This window comes from Papio anubis, chromosome 14 (assembly GCF_008728515.1).
Source record: "Papio anubis isolate 15944 chromosome 14, Panubis1.0, whole genome shotgun sequence".
NCBI lineage: Eukaryota > Metazoa > Chordata > Mammalia > Primates > Cercopithecidae > Papio > Papio anubis.
In genome coordinates this window covers 1,221,401-1,242,912 of record NC_044989.1, presented here as the reverse complement: position 1 = coordinate 1,242,912, position 21,512 = coordinate 1,221,401, and the positions used below count along the sequence as shown (strand labels likewise).

At 43.9% G+C, this 21,512-nt stretch overlaps 1 protein-coding gene across 1 annotated transcript in view; it reads right to left on the bottom strand.

The window, feature by feature from the left end:
* The window catches only part of SNTG2 (syntrophin gamma 2), a 368,413-nt gene that overhangs the window by 58,986 nt on the left and 287,915 nt on the right, over positions 1-21,512 (bottom strand). The window contains exon 14 of the mRNA XM_009183595.4: positions 14,277-14,483. Coding sequence (XP_009181859.2) covers positions 14,277-14,483 — 207 coding nt within the window. The remainder of the gene's footprint in view (positions 1-14,276; positions 14,484-21,512) is intronic.

Sequence of the window (21,512 nt, the reverse complement as noted above, 5' to 3'; positions counted from 1 at the left end):
TGGGGGGATGCAGCAGGGTGGCACGAGATTCATTACAGTACTCAGAAGATGTGCAATTTAAAACTTAGGAATTATTCATTTATGGAACTTTTCATTTAATGTCTTTGGACCACATTTGACCACGGGTCACTGAAACCTCAGAAAGCAAAACGGAATCGAAGGGAGACTACTGTATGTCACACTTACATAAAGGGGCTGACATCTTCACTTGGGTTTTCTTTGCTCTTGGTTTTGAAAGAAGAGAAAGAAGCATTAGTATTTGTTTTCTTGGCTACCACTGCACTAGAAATGGCCATGAAGTTTGGAGGGAGGCCTACTACAGGAAGCAGCAAGAAAAACAGAATTAATGCTTGTAGGACGAGTAAGGAATCTAAAACTGAACCTAGCAGATGGCCAGGTAACAACATACCTCACCAGCACCTGGTGCCCTCCATAAACAGCAACACTGTACAGTAACTGACATGGTCAGGTAACAACATACCTCATTAGTACTCCTTACCCTCCATAAACAGCAACCTGGTACAATAACTGACATGGTCAGATAACAACATATGTCACTAGTGCCTCGGACCATCCATGAACAGCAACGCAGTGCAGTAACTGACATGGTCAGGTAACAACATACCTCACTAGCACCTGGTGCCCTCTGTAAACAACAATACATTGCATTAACTGACATGGCTGCTTACTTAGCCGAGTTGCCCCAAAATGAGGTCACTTGTGCACTGTGATTAAGCAGGTGAAGTGCATATGATATTGTGAAACTTACCAAAAAGTCGTTCCAGATTTGCTTGGAACTGAAAGAGATGTCCCAGTTATCTGAAAATTTTGCAGATTGACTGATGACATTTGATAAATGAAATAATCGCCATCTTGGTAATGTGGTGAAGTTAACACTCAGCACGAAGTATCGGAGAGAATGTTACTCATTGGAAAACCAGAGAAGCATGATCTTCCCCTCCTTTCCAGTGGGGATGGAAACCCCACTGACATGGAGACCCCGGAGCGGTGCCGGACACTTCCGGCGGGATCTCCGTGGAGCTTGTGTGAGGCCGTGCCCCTGCCGCCCTCTGAGAAGCCACCGGGCTGCCTTCCCTCCCCCCTGCATCGCCCTACACAAAAACCTCTTGGAGGTGCCTGGTCAGCGTGTCCCCAGCTGCCTCTTCCCTGGCGTCACGTGGAAAAGCCTGACTCCCTGCTATGGCTTGGATGTGGTTTGTCCCAACCAAAACTCATGCTGAAATTCACAGGCTGACTTCAGAGATAGCCAGGTTTGGTTCTAGACCACTGCAATACAGCAAATGTCACAATAAAGCAAGTCCTACTAATTTTTCGGTTTCTGGGTGCATATAAAAGTTACGCTTATATTATACTGTAAAGTGTGCAAAGCGTTATGTCTACAAAGCAATACACAAACCTTAATTTAAACACACTTTATTGTTAAAATAACCTAGTGGTCATCTGAGCCTTCAGTGAGTCTTCCTTTTGTAGCGGAGAGAGGACCTTGCCTGGATGTTGGCTGCTGACTGATGCGGATGGTGGTTGCTGAAGGTTGGAGTGGCTGTGGCAATTTCTTAAAATAAGACAACAATGAAGTTTGCCTCATCGATTTACTCTTCTTTTCGTGAAAGGTTTCTCTGTAGCATGTGATGCTGTTTGATAGAATTTTACCCATGGTAGAAATTCTTTCAAAATTGAAGCCAATTCTCTCAAACCTTGCTGCTACTTTAGCAGCTAAGTTTATGGAATATTCTAAATGTTTTGTTGTCATTTCAGCAATATTAATATCATCTTTACCAGGAGTAGATTCCATCTCAAGAAACCATTTTCTTTGCTTATCCGTGAGAGTAATGCCTCATCTCTCCTAAGTTTATCCTGAGATTGCAGCAATTCAGTCATCTTCAGGCTTCACTTTTATTCTTGTCCTCTTGCTATTTCTATCGCATTTGCAGTGACTTCCTCCACTGAAGTCTTGAATCCCTCGGTCATCCATGACGTTTGGAATCAACTTCTTCCAAACTCCTGCTAATGTTGATACACTGACGTCCTCTGAAGAGTCACAAGTGTTTCTAATGAAATCTAGGGTGGCGAATCTTTTCCAGAAGGTTTTCAATTTACTTGTTCATCAGAGGGTTCACTATCCATGGCAGCTATAACCTTATGAGATATATTTCTTAAACAATAAAACTTGAAAGTCAAAATTACTCTTTGACTTGTAACCTGTAGAGTAGATGTTGTGTTATCAGGCATGAAAACAACATTAATCTTGGATATCTCCACAAGAGCTCCTGAGTGACCAACTGCATTGTCAAGGAGTAGCAATACTTTGAAAGGAATCTTTTATTCTGAGCAGTAGGTCTCAACAGTGGGCTTAAAATATTTACTAAACCATGCTGTCAACAAATGTGCTGCCATCCAGGCTTCATGGTTTTGTTTCTAGAGCACAGGCAGAGTAGATTTAGCATCATTCTTTAGGGCCCTAGGCTTTCTGGAATGGTGAATGAACCTTGGCTTCAACTTAAAGTCTCCATATCCATTGGCCCCTAGTAAGAGAGTCAGCCAGTCAGCCTGTCCTTTGGTGCTTTGAAGTCAGGCAATGATGTTTGTCCAGCTCTGAAAGTCCCGGATGGCATCTTCTTCCAATAGAATGCTGTTTCATCTACATGGAAAATCTATTGTTCAGTGTCGCCTCCTTCATCAGTGTTGTCAGCTGGATCTTCTGGAGAACTTGCTGCAGCTTCTTCGTCAGCACTTTCTGCTTCACTTTGCACTTTCATGTTCTGGAGACAGATTCTTTCCTTAAACTTCATGAACCCACCTCTGCTAACTTCCAATTTTTCTTCTGCAGCTTCCTCCCTTCTCTAAGCCTTCACAGGATTGAAGAGAGCTAGGGTCTTGTTCTGGATTAGGCTTTGGCTTAAAGGAGTATTGTGGCTGGTTTGTTGTTGTTCAGCACGTTGATCTTGTTCAGAACTTTCCTCACAGCAGCAGTATGGCTGTTTTGCTTTCTTATTATTCATGAGTTCACTGGAGTTGCACTTTTAATTTCCTTCAAGAGCTTTTCCTTCACATTCACAATCTGGCTGTTTGGCACAAGAAGGTTTTGACCTGTCCTGGCTTTTGGCATGCGTTCCTCACAAAGCTTAATCTTTTGACATGCGTTCCTCACAAAGCTTAATCATTTCTAGCTTTTGATTTAAAGTGAGAGACATGTGGCTCTTCCTTTCACTTGAATACTTCCAGGCCATTCCAGGGCTGTTAAGTGGCCTAATTTCAATATTGTTGTGCCTCGTGGAATGAGGAGGCCCAAGGAGAAGAAGAGAGATGGGGAAACGACTGGTCAGTGGAGCAATCAGAACACACATAGCAGTGATTGATTAAGTTTGTCATGTTATATGAGCAAGATTGGTGGTGCCTGAAACCAATTACAACAGTAACAACAAAAACTGATCACAGATCACAGTGACAGATGTAGTAATAAGGAAAACACTGGAAATACTGCAAGAATTCCCACAATGTGACAGAGACATGGAGACATAACAGAGCACGTGCTCCTGGAAAAATGGCAGTGATAGATTTGCCTACTACAGGGTTGCTTTAAATCTTCATTTAAAAATAAATAATAAAAAGAGTATCTGCAGAGCTTAACAAAGCAAAGCACAATAAACCAAGTGGAGTTTGTAGTTGCCAGGGTAAGGATGTTGGGAGGTGGAGCCTTTCACAGGTGGGGACTAATGCTGGGCGTTCGGATCACGATGGCTCTGCCCTGGTGGGTGGTTTGATGCCATTCTCCAGGTGGTGAGAGAGTTCTCCCTCTCAGGAGACTGGATGAGTTTTTTCAGGAGTGAATTAGTTTTTACAAGGATAGGCTGTCGTAAAGCCAGGACACACTTCCTATTTGGCCCCTTTGCACATGTCGGCTTCCTTTTTGATCTACTGCATGTTAAGACTCAGCAGAAAAGCCCTGGTCAGAAGCCAGTGCCTTGCCCTTGAACTTCCCAGCCTGCAGAACTATGAGCAAAATAAGCCCTTTTTCCTTTATAAATTACCTAGCCTCAGCTATTCTGTTACAGCAACACTAATTAAATTAAGACTCTCCCACTGAGCCTTTGTGCAGGGGTCCACCAGCCAGGCGGATCCCCCTTCCATCTACCTTGGCACACACAGCAGTGACAAATGTGAATGTGCAATGGTCATGCTCCTAGATCAAAATCCAGGCAGAATCATCCTGATCGAGGGCAGAATGGTGAGTTCTCAGAACAAAATCCAGGCAGAATCATCTGGATCGAGGGCAGAATGGTGAGTTCTCAGAACAAAATCCAGGCAGAATCATCCTGATCGAGGGCAGAATGATGAGTCCTTAGAACAAAATCCAGGCAGAATCATCCGATCGAGGGCAGAATGGTGAGTCCTTAGATGTGACACCAAAAACACAATCCATAAAAGAAAAACTCAATGAAGCGGACCTCATTAAAATGAAACTATTGCTCTGGAAATTAGACAGAATGTACTCTTGTTGCTTTGGAAGTCTTCCACATCATTGCCTGTGCCAGTAGCTCATTCTTTCTGTTGATTAATTCCATTCCTTTATATAGATACACACGTTTTTGATTGATTCCTACGTCAGTGACCATTTGGGTTGTTTTTAATTATTGGTGTTTACAAATGAAGCTGTTATGAGCATTTTTGCTACACCAGGGTAACAAGAAACTTCCTGGATCTTATGGTGAGTTTGTCTTTACATTTAAGACACTGTCAAGTTGGGTGTGTCATTTTCCACAGCTGCCAACAGTGAATGAGACTTCCAGTTCTTTCCCTTCTCCACCAACAGTTGGCATCATCAGTCTTTTAAAATTTACTCATTCTAGTATGTGTGCTGTGAGATTTCACTGTTTTAATTTGCACTTCCCTACATGCTAATGATTTTGAGCATATTTTAACATACCTATTTCCCATCTAGAAATCTTTTTTGAAGTGTTTATTCAGCCTTTTCCCAAATTTCTTATTTTCTTGTCATTGAGCTTTGAGATCTTTTTATACATTATAGATAGAAGTCCTTTATCAGTTACATGCCTTGCAAATATTTTCTCCCAGTTTTCATATCTTCTCTTCGTTATCTTAGCAGTGTTTTTCAAATAATAGATGCTTTTAATTTCAAGTCTAAATTATCAATTTTCTTTCATGATTTGTGCTTCTGGTTTTGTATCTGAGAAATATTTGCATAACTGGAGGTCACACAGACTTTACTCTGTTTACTCTTCTAAAAGTTTCATAGTTTTGCACTTAGTTCTATATTCATTGAGTTTATACTTTATATATAATATTTATGTATATAATAAATCAAAGTTTTTTTTGTATATGGGCATCCAATTATTCCAGCACAATTTGTTCAGAAGCCTTTCCCTTCTCCACTGAGTTACCTTTGCACGTCTGCCATACACAGAAGCTGTTTTTGGCTGTGCTTGTCTTTAAGGTACAGTAGGGTGGTAAAGGCATCAATGAATCACAGAGCCATCTTGATTTGCTTAAAATTCTGTTGCACATCACACCAAGCAGCAACTAATGCCAGAATATTAACCTGTGTGTGAACAAGAACAGTCTCCGGAGAATCTTTATACACAAAAAGGAGAAATTATGAGAAAAATTTCCAAAATTTGGAAACAGGCAGAAGAGAAGATTGGTGTTCAGTGAGAGCAGCTCAGACCCTGAGTTTCTGTTGACTGGGTAAGTTTCAGCTCAACAGAGGCAAACACCAACTGGTAGTTAATGCTTGTAGTTTCTAACTGGTGGTATAAACTCAGAGACGCCAGTTTACGAGCCTGCTGGATTTTAAGGAGTGAGTTTTCTACCTAAGCCAGCGATCATACACTAATAGATCTTCATTCAGTTGCACATGGACAGTGAGTTTCTCACATGCTCTTTGGACTCCTTAAACGCCCCACTGCTTTCTTCATTAATAAAGAAGCAAAATAAAAACTTTGAGCACGTGTTCATTTTGCATTTTCCTGAGAGCTATGACGTCATCTTTTGAAGTTCTTTTTAAAATCTAGAGTCGTAGCTATTCCAGGTTAAGAAATTGGTGAAACCAGCAGCTAGAAGGCACGTTCATCGGTCTGTTCTGAGGGTGTTCTGTGGACGGTAGGTGGGATTGCTGCGTGTTGCTGCTTAATCTGGTCAAATTGAGTTCAGCGCGTGTCCTGGCCAAATAACTAGCTCCATTATCCCAGCTTTAGTGGCTACATTTCTGAACCTCAGTTTACCTAAAAATTATGACTAAAATATCAAAATTCCCTACAGTACCATGTAGCATGTATTGATGGGACATAAAAAAGAAAAGAAAGAAAAAAATGGAAAACTTAGAATGAAAATACTTATGTCCAAGACCCATCACCACACTTGGGGGCTGCGTGGCCCAGGGCACAAGACCCAGTCCTGGCGTCTTCCTGTGGACCTCAGGCCCAGCCCACAGGACCCGAGCCCCAGCTCGGGTAACAGGGATGCTGCTCAGGAACCAGGCTCCTGCCACCCCGACATTGTGAACACACGCGAAGACGGTTTGCTAACTGTAGCAGAACACACTCATATGTGTTACTACCATGTAACTTAAGACATTTTGTGAAGTTAAAATGCTTAAACATGAAGGTCGCACCCTTGATGTAATATCTGGTATGATAACAGTTTACAACCTTGTAAGTTTCCTCAGTCCATTCAGAATATCTGCCACAGACCACTACGTTTACATCTTTCTTTCTTTCTTTTGTATTCTTTCTTCATTACAATGGATAAGGCTTAGAAAGTACCTCAATAATTAATTTGCATCTTTGAAAAATGAAAATGCATATTATTCAAATGATCTGAATCCATTCAGGGAGGCAATGAGGCAAAAACTGGATGAGATTCGGGCAACAGAAAAGACCTGGGTTAAAGAGACCCCATCTCAGTCCCAACACCAACATTCCCAAGTATCCATACAGATCCGCTGTCCCAGGCCTGGCAAGCAGGTGGACGTGGGAAAGGAAAGACAGCTGCAGGGGAGGGCAGTGTAGTAGAAATCTCATCACCCAGATTGATCCCAAAGACTCAGGCAAGGATGCAACACCTGGGAACCACGGCAGGCCTCAGACACAAAATCCCAGCCGCTGCCTGGTTAAACCACTGTGGGACCCTCCTGCGTGTGCCTGACATTTTATGACAATGCCAAGAGGCACTGAGAGAGCATCTTTCCTAATTTTTTGTTTCTTGTCAGGAAATCCTTGCTCATAATAAAGTCACAGAAGCAGCAGGCCAACTTCTAAGACCGGTGTAGGTCACCTGCCTAATGAAGGCCTTCCTTATTTTATCATTATTAAATTACAAGGCTGGTGGGGACAGCAGAGTTTAAGGCAGGTGGTGCAGTAAATGGAAAACCAAAGGGCAGTTAGGAAGGCAGATGGTGAGGAAATGCAGGCTCCCGTCCCGGCACTGCGTCCAAGCGGCTGTGTGGTCTTGGGAAGTCCCGTTCACCTCTCTGGGTTTCAGGGTGGATGAACCAGGCTCCCGGTTTCCATGTTTGCCATCAGTCCATGGAGAAGCAGGAGGGAGCCCATCCACCCAGACAGTGGGGAATAAAGCCACACACAGGCCAAGGCCCTGCGGCCGGTGCTGTGCCCGTGTCTGGTGAAGACGGCCCCACGCACACGTGCTGACGGGTTCGTTATGAAGAGGCTCTCTGTGGGGCTCACGTTACAGAAACAGGTGAAACACGGAGCTTGTGTGAAGAAACCAATACCTGAAGCGGGAAGATGGACACAAAGCTGGGTGTGCTCAGAGGAGCGGGTTTCGTGCAGGGCGGGCGGTCCTGGGCCAGCAGGAGCCAGCCGGGCACCGGGCACAGGGAGGGGGTCAGCGGTATGGACGGCCGGACTGAGGCCAGCAGTGCACACAGGGGAGCCAGGGGTGGCGAGGCTGGGAGGGGACCCACTGCTGGACCCAGTGCCCATCCCACTGGTTTATCAGAAGCAACACTTTTTAATACACACTGAGTGTGTGCTGTGTTTAATTTTCCTTCAAACTTGGAAGCCCATTATTTCTATTCCTCAGGTTGAATTCTGAAGTGCTTCATCTAAGGAAAGCGCTGATTCCATGAACACAGATGGTAAACGTTACCACCAAATTCAGCTTCCTACTTTGCGAGACAGTTTCATGAGATCACGTTTCTGAAGTTTCCCTAGGTCTGTGTGTGCTACACGGATGCGCACTGTCACCAGCACTGCGCAGCAGCTCTCCTGTTAGCGGGGTCAGTCAGGCACAGTGCTCCGTGGATTCTCCTCTGCAGAGTCCTGACCAGCACGCTCCTGCCTGTCCGCCTCGGGGGACGGGACCTCACGGCTGCACACCAGGCCATCCTCCTTCCACACAGCCCCTGTGGTTGGAGCTTCTCTCTGATGGGTCTGTCTTTCCCTCCTGCTCCATTTCTGGACTTAGGTTTGCTCTCTAGTCTCTAGAGCGACACAGAGGTGCCTCTTGCAAGGAAGGAACAGGTTAGGGCAGGAGCTGCTGCCCCGGAACCCCCCTCCTTTCTCTCATACTGACATGGGGGTGTCTCTTCTGCTTCCTGGGCTGAGATAACCTGAGGCTTGAGAACAGCCTGGCTTCAAGACAGACTTAAACTAAATCTTTACAAACGTGCCTATTTTCCTGATGGGGACATTTCTATCCAAGAGGAGCTCTGGTCCCATTAACAAAGAAAAATAGGGTGTTTGAGGGAAGCAGAGACCGGGGTTAGTCTCTCACTTGTCCGTCAGACGGCCCTTGCATGTCACCCCGTGTGGACTGTCCATCAGACTGGGGTGTCCTTTCTACCCTTATTCTCTGGGGTGTCCTTTCTACACCTGCTCCCTGGGGTGTCCTTTCTACACCTGTTTCCTGGGGTGTCCTTTCTGCACCTGCTCCCTGGGATGTCCTTTCTAATAGAATACTTTTTTTTTTTTTTTTTTTTAAACCAGTACCAGTCTATGGCCTGTTAGGAACTGGGCCTCACAGCAGCAGGTGTGTTAGTGAGCATTACCTCCTGACCTCTGCCTCCTGTCAGATGAGCAGAAGTATCAGATTCTCCTAGGAGCAGGAACCCTATTGTGAACTGCACTTGTGAGGGATCTGGGTTGCACACTCCTTATGAGAACCTAATGCCTGAGGATCTCTCACTGCCTCCCACCCCCCCAGATGGGACCGTCTAGCTGCCCAGGAAAAGAAACAAAGCTCCAAGGGACCTCACTGAGGATTCATAGCGGTGGAGTTTGTATAATTATTTCGTATAGATTGCAATGTAATAATAATAGAAATAAAGTGCACAATAAATGTAGCGTGATTGAATCATCCCCAAACCATCCCCCTGGCCCTGTCCGTGGAAAAACTGTCATCCACAAAATCCAGTCCCTGGTACCATAAAGGTTGGGATGGCTGCTGTAGGGGATGCTGACTTCATTGCCAGTCCCCAGAGTGGGTGCTGGTTTGCAGAAGCCAATCAGCCAATGGCGTTCCCTTGACAAAACGACCAGCCAATGCGTTCCCTTGTGAGCCAATCAGCCAAAGGCATTCCCTTGATGAGCCAGCCAATGGCGTTCCCTTGACGAGGAGCCAATCAGCCAATGGCATTCCCTTGACGAGGAGCCAATCATCCAATGGCGTTCCCTTGACGAGGAGCCAGTCAGCCAATGGCGTTCCCTTGACGAGGCAATCATCAATAAGCGTTCCCTTAATGAGCCAATCAGCCAATGGTGTTCCCCTTGGCGAGCCAATGCGGCCAATGGCGTTCCCTTGGCGAGCCAATCAGCCAATAATTGTTCCCTTGATGAGCCAGCCAATGGCGTTCCCTTGACGAATTAATCAGCCAATGGCATTCCCTTGGCGAGCCAATCAGCCAATAAGCGTTCCAGCAACCCAATGTCGCCAATAAGTTCCTTGGCGAGCCAATCAGCCAATGGCGTTCCGCTGGCGAGGCCATCAGGCAATGAACCTGACGAGCCAATGCGACCAATGGCGTTCCCGCCCGGCGATGCTGGTCTGATGGGCTCCGCGACCTAGGCACAGCACAGCCAGGCTGGCCGAGCAGATCCTCAGTGGGTTAAGGAGGCCATTTTCTGCCTCCCCTGAACACCGACACGAACGACTGTTGCTTCCGCAGGCATCTTATGACCGGGAGCGGAGCCACGCCAAGGCACAATCTAGACCTCAAAGCTCAGCAAGGTGGAGTATGGAAACCTTGTTATGGAAAATAGCAGCAACATTCGGTATTGTTTATGGTTGGGTGAGTCAAGAACTTCCTCTTACTTGTAGCCAAAGGCATCCTATCTGATAGATATTTTATACTTTGTGTTTTTGTGTTGCTATTAGGAAAGATATACATTTTTTGTTTTAAATTCTAACAGGACATTGCTGGTATAAACACAAATTTAGATAAATCGACATAAAATGTACAAAAGTCTTGTAAACTGCAGAACAACATGCATATGTGATGACTTTTGAATAAAAAGGAAAAAAAATACTTGAATATGTGTGAAAACAGTTTGAAGATTATATAACATAATATCGGCATTTGTACCTCAGCTTGGGAGGCAGGGATGGGGAGGTTGGAACATGGAAGGGCTGTTATTCTCTTACACACGTGTGTGACACTGAATTCTGGAAAACTTGGAACAATATTTGTAATGTAGATACTATTTAAGAGAGTAACAATGTTGTTACGGCGGTCAAGGACATGCACCAAGCTACTGCCCTAATGATGGAGAACTTTTCTGTAAAATGTACTGACCTCACATAGGCACATTCAGAAACGACTGTGAAGAAATGTCATGAGTTTAGATCCAGAGCTCGTGAAGGGTGCAGGGCTTTCCTTTCAGAAATCCTTTTAGGGAAGGAATGAACACGCTGACCGATGCGGGAAAAGTGTTACAAATAGTAAAGAAAAATCAATGCTATCAACACTGTACATATGTAATTCTTCTGGGGATTTACAATTGAGAGCCGGGTTGGAATACAATCAAAGTCAGGAAATAGTAGAAAAAACTAGCAAAACAAGCGAAACAGAGACAGAAGGTGGAGAAAAGAAATCCATCAGTGCTATTGAATCAAGAAGAACACATTTACAGAGTCTGAAATATGCCAGGGACTGTTCTAGGCACCTTCACACTATTTCGTCTCTGTCACATGCGAGGCTGAATGTTTCAGCAGAAAGAACGCGACTCTCAAGATAGCAGTTCTTGAAATCTTGCATAGATTCTGCCATTGTGGTTTAGTCTCTAGGTGACTGTGAAAAAGTCACATAGCCCTTCTGAATTTTCATTTACCATTTGTAAAATAAAAGGGAAAAGAAAAGAACTGCATCTTAGACAAGTTAAAAAAGTTAAATGATGTACACGCAATGCATCCAGCCTAGTATAGAGTATTAGGCATTTGACTTAATTCATTCACAGATATTACTAAATGTAATATAATTTTCTAAGTACTCCACAATGAGTTATAATACTTAATTTACAGTTTATGTAATGGAGTTTGGGAGAACTATTCTCTCTAATTCACGAAGAGTGAGCGGGTCCATCTGACTAATTTCGAAATGCTCTGTGCTTCCTCTCCAGGACACCATGGGCAGATGTGATAGGAGTCAGGTCACTATGTGGGGTGGAGCCCAAGAAATGCCTGCAGGGGGAATTCCTAAAACAGGGGTCCTGAGTGAGGGGTAAACTGGGAATCCAATGCCCTCAGAGGTCCTGTATGACCTTGCCACCCTACACAAGGAAGCATCCCCCTCGGGTTTCTTTGGGGGCATCCACTTTGCTGAGCTGTGAAGATCCAGCAAGTCAGTCATGGGCAGCATGGCACGGCCCCAGCAGTTCTTCCCAACAATGGTCATCACGGCCCCCACAGCCCCCTCTACCCAGTCCTGCAGAAATGTGGATGGATGTCCATGCCCACTTACAGTCTCTGCAGGTGTGCCCGCTTGTTAACACCCTCATGGCCTCCATCCCCCACGAAAAGTCTTCATTATCTCAATCCTGGATGACTGAAAATGTTTCCTCTAAAATCCACCTGGGCACACTGCTGCCTGCTGAGTCCTAGCCCGAATCTTAGATTTTTCATTCTGCCAAATCGAGCATTAGCCTAATTTTTCAATGCTCCCCACTGGGAATGCCTTCTCTTCTCCACCTGTCCAAGATACCAATGATTTTTAAAAGACACTAACCACTTCCTCTAGGAAAGATGTCCTGACTATTAAAGTCCAACCCCAGCTCTGACCTCACCCCCACCCTATACCACACCTTTTTTTTTTTTGAGACAGGGTCTCACTCCATGGCCCAGGCTGGACTGCAGTGGTGCCATCATAGCTCACTGCAGCCTCGAACTCTTGGACTCAAGAGATCCTCCCCACTAAGCCTCCTGAGTAGCTGGAACTGCAGGCACGAGCTACCATGCCTGGCTAATATTTTATTATTATTTTTTGGAAAGACAGGGCTTCTAGGTTTCTTGGGCTTGGTTGCCCAGACTGGTCTCTAATTCTGAGGCTCAAGGGATCCTCTTGCCTTAGCCTCCTGAAGGGCTAGGATTACAGGCATGAACCACCGTGCCCAGCCTTCACCCCCTTTAGTGGAATAAGGACAGTACTGAACATAAGGAAGGACTATTCATAAAGAAGTTCTATTTTTTAGGAATCCTAAGCAAACTTTCACCTTCTAGAATGCTTCAGACATACATTTCACAACATCTAGGTACTAGATGAAATTACTAACCTTTCACCCTTCCTCCAACACTGTAATTCTATGATTGTTCTTATTCAGGATATCTTCTCCTGTAACCTGTCACCTTCCCATAGATGAGTCTGAATGGCTACCATGACTCTGCTCAGCCAGGTACAGGCCCTGGGGCACTAGAGGGCGTGGGGCAGTCCCTGCACACACATGCAAATGGAGAATTCTCTCTACTTCTCTGCTATTTACGTTGAAAGCAAAATGATTACTGCTATCATCTAAAGAAAACAAGCAGAAAGTTCACCTTGTCCCAGAAATGCTCTTTCACTTTGCCTTTTAATGACTTGAACCTTCAATACTGATGGTTTCTAAGTGGTTAAATGCCACTATATATTTGAGTAAGTCCCTGAGATGAGGGATCCTATGTTTAGTAATTTTCTTTCCAGTATATAATGTTCTATAATGGTTAATGAATTGGATGCTTCAAATATAAAGGTTATTTTAAGCATCAGGAATCAACCATAATTCCAATTTAGGATGCCCAATTTGAGGGGAAAATCACAGTGGCCTGGGATAAATGAGAATAAATGTTGGTATCGGTTTCTGTGAACATCTGGGTGTGACTTCATTCTGTGAACGAATAGATCTCAGTGTGCATTAGTACAGGGATGCTTTGTGCTCTGTGATGGCATGCCAAGGAGCCTTGATACATTTTGACACCCTGAATGAAAGATAAATAACACAGAATATTTTCACGTTCAAAGTATATATATATATATATGTATATTTAAATGAAGTAGCCATCTTTAGTTACTAAGTTCACACTCAGCATTCTCCGCGCTCAGCCAGGCGGGAGCCCTGGACTTTGGCGTGAAGTCAGAGCTCCTCTGTGATGCATTGCCTCATTTATCTCCTGTTCCTGTCACTCTTCATTCCTGCAGCGTGCATCCTCCCTGAAGGCTCACCCCACTATTTAGGATAATGAGGATCATAATGCATTCTTCCTGATCCCTTCACACGATATACATTCAAATTTGTGATTGATGTATTTGCTGTTGTCAGGAAGAGAAAAGCAATTCAGACACACAACCTATTTTATATGCACCTTTGGACCATTAAGTTTGAGAGGAAGAACCATTAAAGTGCCTTAAAATATTACAAACATCCAAGTAACGGCACGACATATTATACTCATTTGTAAGGTAGGTGTTGTCTCCTGGAGCACAGGCTAAAGTGTCATCACTCATCAGGAATTTGAGCACCATGTCAGTGAGTCCCTGCCTGGAAAGGAATGCACCACCTTTCCTCACATTCAGTGTAGACACACAGACACAAAATCCTCTCCTCCCCTTCCCTTTCACCTTCCACTACCGCTCATGTTATCCACGGAGCGCATGACTCCGTGTGAACGATCATTTCCACACAGTGGCTCAGGTGAAAAATTCTCACCTTCTGAAGATTCCTCTTTTCCCCCAATAAATTACTACGTATACTGCAATGCTATGTCTCAGACACCCGAGCAGGTGTAGGTGAGAAGAGTGTGAGTTGCTCACTTACCCCGGTTCTCTGAACTTCCATGAATGTGGCTCTTTGGAAGGACTTCTCCCACACGGCCAGCTCGCTGCCAAGCTCCACGTTGAAAACATGGCTCTTCCCGTGGCCGGCCATGACGCTGAAGCAATAGGGCCTCTGGTCCTCAAAGTCAAAATCTTGAAGACCCAGATACAAGTTTGCTTGCAACCAGCAGTCCTCTGTGAGCCAGAACTGAAAAACAGAGCATGGATTGGAAACGTGCGGCGCTGGAAGGTCATTCCCGGGCTGAGGGCCCTGGCGAGGGGAGAAGGCAGCGTCTGCGTGAGCTGGGAAACAGTCTCCTGGGTGCAGACAAGGAGGCAAATTTGGAGCAATGAGCCTCTCATGCACAGCTGGTCCACAGACAAGTATCTGTAAATAAATTATGTCAAACACCTGATTCTCTGTAAGTGCCTTTCCCTTAAAATACTGGTCACCACACACTTCCCTGTTTTACTGTGAAGAGAAAGATGAGGCTGGGTGTGGCGGCTCACGCCTGTAATCCCAGCACTTTGGGAGACTGAGGTGGGTGGATTGCTTGAGCCCAGCAGTCTGAGACCAGCCTGGGCAACATGGTAAGACCTTGTCTCTACAAAAATAAATGAATCAATAAAATACAACAGATTAGCCAGGTGTGGCAGCACACGCTTGTAGTTCTAGCTATTTGGGAGGCTGAGGTGGTAGGACTGCTTGAGCCCAGAAGCCTGAGGTTACAGAAAGCCAAGATCAAGCCTGAGGTTACAGAAAGCCACTGCACTCCAGCCTGGGTGACAGAGGGAAACCCTGTCTCAAAATAAATAAATAAATAAATAAAAGATAAAGATGAAAGTCTTGAGACATTGATGCTTGTGTTTATCATAAAACCAAAAAACACTGGAACCACCACCACCACTCTAAGCGCGTCCCCTGCGCCTCCGAGTCTCTACAGAATTACTGGCGCCTCCTCTCCCCGTGGGTTCATTGTCCTGAGATTAAGGACCGAGTGCCCAGAACGCCCCTGAAGCACGACCAGGCACCTGACCACCCAGGAGCTCATTCTGCCAACCCAAAGGCCTGGCAAAGGGAATGATGTTGTTCCATTTCTGGTCAATCATTTAACTGGAGATGTAAGTTACCTACAGCACGTCTATTAATCACAGGTTTTACTCTGTGAGCACCAAGGCGACTCCAATGCTGCCAGCCTGTGCTGCACGGAGCCGCCTGGGGCGCTCCCCACTTCTTTCCCCCATCTACAAAGTTGCACCCCACTTTGAGATTCATTTTCTCAAGGGCAGGAGAGAAAGACTGGGGGTCCCAGTTGTCACAATTACTAGGTCAACAGCATGGAGGTGCGTGGTGAACGCATACTCAATACCTGGCTGGCACCTCTCTCTCTCTGTCTGTCTCTCTCTCTTTCTGTCTCCGTTTCTCTCTCTGTCTGTGTCTCTCTTTGTGTCTCTCTCTTTCTCTCTCTCCATTTCTGTCTTTCTGTTATCTCTTTCTATTTTATGTCTGTTTCTCTGTCTCTCTCTATCCCTCTCTCTGTCTCTGTCTGTCTGTCTCTGGACCCATCTCAGTTCTTAGCTCACCCATTCATTTACTGGCCATCAGATCCACCCTGAAGAATCCCCACCAGACACCTTCCTGGGACGCCGCACCCCAACATCAACTTCGCTGCACCAGTCTCTCCCCAGTGAAGGGAACAAGGGGAGACACCTGGGCTGGGGTTTCCAAAGTCCTGAATGAGAATGTGGTGTTGACCCACAGCCCTGCATATGGCAGCAGACAGGAAGGGGAGCTGCCCACCTGCTGGGTCTTCCCATCATGATTCTGAGATATCTCCATTCACTTGTGCCAACCAGCTAAGCTGGACACTCCCCACTCACACTTATGCTCAAGGTCCAGTCCCAAAATCCACATGAACTCAGCAGTTGGCCAAATAGCTTTACTTCAAATATGCTGACACATGCACTCCAGGCACAGGTTTGAGGTAAAAGCTATAACTGGTGTGTCTCAGGTGGGCCTCCTGGCCTCTCCGGGGGGATGCCCTGGCTCTCCTGGCCCCTCAGACAGCTCTGCAGGATGACCCTCTGGTCATGGAGAGCATTGCACATTTATCCCTGTGCATCATCCAGATATCCAGATACCAAATGCCTTGTGGTACATGTATGTGAGAACATGTGTGCATGTATGTGTGCACATGAGAATGTGTGTATGCACACATGAACATGTGTAGTGTGGAAATGTATGTGCACATGAATGTGTGTGTACGTGAATGGGTGTGGTATGCATACGTTGCTAACCCTAAATGAGCCTTGAGTACAGAAACTGCACTTTAATTCCGGGGCCCCCTGGATCCTCTCCTTCAGCTGGGATACCTGGAACCTACAGGGTTACACGTCACAAACCAAGAACACCATGTTCATCATTGACCTTATGGTGCAGAACGTATCTCTTTATCCACTGAACTTAAATGTCAAAAAACTGATAAAGAAAAACTTTTGGAAGATATTTATGTGGGAACGCACATTCCCCACTGAATGGCTCATGACAGTTGAGCCTTGAACAATCCAGGAGTTAGGGGCGCCAACTCTCCACGCCAGTTGAATTCACACATAACTTTTGACTCCTCTAAAACGCTAGTAGTCTGTGTTGATCAGGAGCTTCACTATTAACATAGAGCGATCCAATTCTTTATAATTGCGTAATTACCGTATGACACACTATGTTCTTAAGGTAAAATATATTGTTGATCAGGAGCTTTACTAGTAAGCATGAACAGTCAATTAACACATATTCTGCATGTTATCATTATAATATACTACATTCTTGATAAATATATTGATCAGGAGCTTTACTAGTAGCATGAACAGTCCAAAGTTAACACATATTCTGCCATTTGCCATGTAATATATACTATGTTGCGAATAAAGTATATTGTTGATCAGGAGCTTCACTAGTAACATGAACAGTCAATTAACACATATTCTGCATGTTATACGTATAATATGCTACGTTCTTAGAATAAAATAAGTGAAGCCAGGCACAGAGGCTTACACCTGAAATCACAACTGATTGGGAGGCTGACGCGGGGGCGTCACAGGAGCCCAGGAATTTGAGACCAGCCCTGGATGACATAGCAAGATCCTCTCTCTGAATAAATAAATGAATTAAGCAAGTAAGCTAGAGAATAGAGGATGTTATTGAGAAAATCACAGGGAAGAGAAGATATACTTAGAGCCTTTGTCTGTATTGTCCATTTGTAAGTTTACATCATCTGTTTATAAGACGAATGGTCTGAAATGGTGGCAACCACAGCTGCAGACCTCAATCTGTGGTGCACAGCAAAAATTTGGTAATGCTGTGACATTCCTGCTTCTTGGAGGCACTTGCATCATCCCTCGTGGCACTTGTGTGGGTCCTGGGGTGTTATTCAAGGTTTACGTTACTGGACTCAACACGAAGGAGGGAAGGTACACAAGAGCCCCGAGAGATCACTCGTTACCATGCTCTGTAATTTACTGGAGAGAGAAATTGCTTCCACAGGGATGATTAAGACATTTTACTCAGAAACTCAACACTTGAGCTCACTGCAACAGCAGCAGAGGAATTGGCTACAAAAGTATCATCACGGTACACTATATGTGCTGCAGTTAACCATGGGCAGGAAAAGATTTAGCAGCTGCATCTTTACCTTGTCGTTCACTCACACTGCAGATGGTGCCAAATAGATGCGCTTTATATTTTACGGGGTAAATAATGAAATAGACTAGCATCTACATATATTGTATGAATTACGACATCTGCTTTTTCTTAATGTTTTGATATTTCTAAGCTACATGGTTTGTCTTAAGAGGTTTTTAAAATTGTTCAGTTGTTTTCAAAAAATTTTCCAACATACTTATAGAAAACAATTGGCATCTAAGTGAGCCCATGCTGTTGAAGCTCATGTTGTTCAAAGGTCACTTGTGTTTCTTTCCTATCACTTGCTATATTTGGGCAGCTGTGTATCATAATAGAAGAACATCAGGTTTTGGAGTCAGATAAGATTTGAGGCCTTTCTTTGCCCAGTATTAGCTGTTTGACCTTGAGCGATTCACTCTCTCAGAGCCTCCACTTTTGAGCTGTGAAATGGAATCATGATAAAAATGTTGTCATAACTTCACATGACAGAGCGGCCGGCATGCAGGCTCACATCCCGGATTCACATGAGTTCACCACCTGTTTTCATAAAGAAACACGTCCTAAGGCAATGCCGAGCCAGGCCACACATGTCGATTTGATTCTGCTTTGCAGCTACCTGGCCTCCTGGCAGGGTCAGCTCGGGTGATATCCAGAACAGCATTTCCAGCCACCCCCACGACTGAAGAAAGCCCACCCCCCACCTAGGACTGCACGACATCATCTTATTATGTTCCCTTTCCTGAAGAAACAAAAAGGGTTGTATTTTAAAATTACATATTTTTTTCTATTTATATTTATTATGAAACAATTACAGCAACAATAAAGGGAATTTAAAACATAAATTTATTACTGTGTTTTGTCATCTGATTTTTAAAAATATGTCAATAATTACTAATATGCCCTTAATAATAGGACAATAATTATTAATATTCTCTTTCATACAATGTGAATTTGTATATATAATTGTATAAATTTATAATACAATTACTTAAAATATGTTATAAGATTTTAAAATATTTTTCAATGGTCTTTTGATGATTATTCAAATATCATTAATTTAAGGAATATCCTTAAACGTTCTCATGCATACGGCTCTTTGATTCCTCTGAACTCAGTATGGTAATGGACTCTTCTTTAGATTCAATTCTGAGGAGGAAGACTGCTTGATCAAGCAAGGGATTGTTTTTCCACTGTTCAGCCTCACAAAGAATGTGTTGTAAGTTCTACATAAGGAAAATTAATGACTCATATATAGCTCATTTCCCCAGATAGTTCCTGTAGCTCCTTTAAAAACAATCACTCAGCCCTTGTGGACTGCAGCCTCCGGGTTTCCTCGCCTGGACTGAGCCTCTGGGTTTCCTCGTCTAGACTGACACTTCCAGTTACCTATTCTGGACTGAGCCTTTGGGTTACCTTGTCTGGACTGAGCCTTCTGGTTACCTTGTCTGGACGGAACCTTTGGGTTTCCTTGTCTGGATTGAGCCTTGGCCAGGCTTCTTCCTGCCTCTGGGACCTGGAACTCCCTATCCTTAGAGCATTTGCTTTAGAAAATGTATTATTGTATGTTCTTTCTCCACCATTTGATACCTAAATCTTTCTAAAAGTCTCTTGCTGGCTGTACAACCCAGGACTGTCTTTCTCAAGGAGCTGAGAGCTGTCCCTTCAAAATGGGATCACTGGGAAGATGGCGTCAACTCCCGTCCCTGTGGAAGGATGGAGCCCAGCCTTGGTGGGCGCCTGGCTCTAAGCTGTGCAACCATCTCCTATCATGAAGATGGGAGCAGCTCTCCGTTTCTTTGCAGGAAGCCAATTAACAGACACTGATGGCCCTGATCTCCTTTGTAGCCCAACTTGTAGAAACCCTCTCATCCTTTGTTTCAGTGGAGTTGGGTTTAATCTCTCTCTCCTAGCATAATATACTTGAATAAGGCCTTCTTGCCTTCTTCGCCTTTAACTTTGGTGCAATTTTGTCCTGACATGGCTTTAGGAATTCTTCCTTTCAGTGTTGATATTATCCAAACAGGACTACCCTGAAGATCCCTGGAGAACGCGTTCTAGAACTCTTAATGCCCACGCGCGACAGACTCCCGGAACACCACTGCTTCTAGCACGTGGAATAGAGAGGGATTCCGGATGAGCTTTGTAGCCAGGTGAGTCTGGTCCCCATCCCTGCCTCTGCTTGGCTTCTGGAAGGTCCTCGCCCACTTCCTGCTTCTGAGTTCTTAGCTACAAAACAGAGTTCTCCTTAGGTGGGGAGAGAATTAACTCAGGGACATAGCCAAGTGCTTAGCAAGGCTACTAGGGAAGCACTCAATAAAGACAGCTGTCATTACTAAGATCCTCTGCCAAACAGATGACAACATGGACTTTTCCTGAAAATTTTAATGGGGTATCTTTAGGTTGAGAGGACGGACCCATGCATTCATTTCACACAGGACGCTCCATAGTGTCCACAGTGCTTTTCTGCCATGCTGCACAAAAGCTGTTTATCATTTCGCTCACGACTGCAATCAAGGCTGATTGGTGCAATTTTCTCATCTATTTCATGATGAGTGTTGAAATATAGAATATATAATTTTAAGAGCTGGGAAAAGTAATTTTTAGAGCGGAGAAGGTATCAGAGAAAAAACACAACCACAACTTCAGAATTTGATTTCTGGTCTAAATATTAATGAGTATACTTTGAAATGGTAATTATGGTTATTTAAAGAATCTACATGAAAAAGTATTAGTTCTTATGATACTCACATATTTATTTACATTTCTGAAAATGAATTGAATGCGTTTACTTTTAAATTTATGTATGCTAAACGATACACATCCGCAATTGAATGTGTGTAAAAGCAGGCAATACGATTTTGTAAGATCGCTATTTTAACACTTCCAAATAGGACATTCAATTTATATAATTTAATCTCTTTTTTAAAAATATTGAATGCTATAGATTATTATTATTTACCCCATTTTTAGTTTAATACCTTTGCTATAGCCATTCTACTGGCTAATTTTCATGATTTCATAAACACTTCATATAATATTTATTGGTTAATTTTTTTTTTACAATCTTCCTGGGAAAATGAGATGGCTCTATAGCTTACTAATGAACCACATATATAAGATACAATAATCTCTCAAAGACACCCCAGTACCTAAAGAACATCTCAGGTGCACGGAAGGGGAATCCTCTGAAACAAGAGGGGGAGGAAGTGAAAACGTGTCCATGCAAAGGAAACAAAAAGGCAAAGAATCCTTCTACGAATTCCTCTGTGGAACTGTGATCAATAAACGACCTGCGTATCATCTACGACCAAGAGGCTCACATTAACACAAGGCTTCCTTTTTATCATTTTCAAAATGATGCATTCCTGTCACAGATAACTTAGAAAACAAAATAATTTTTAAAATGAAAGCAACAATAGCTAGAAAAGCCATCACTGAGAGAAAACCACAGTTAATATTTTATTCTATTTTCTTCCATTTTTTAATGAATATGCCTAGCACAGAAATGTTCACTTTCTGATCAGTGATTGTTTATTACAACCTGTAATTAGGAGTCTT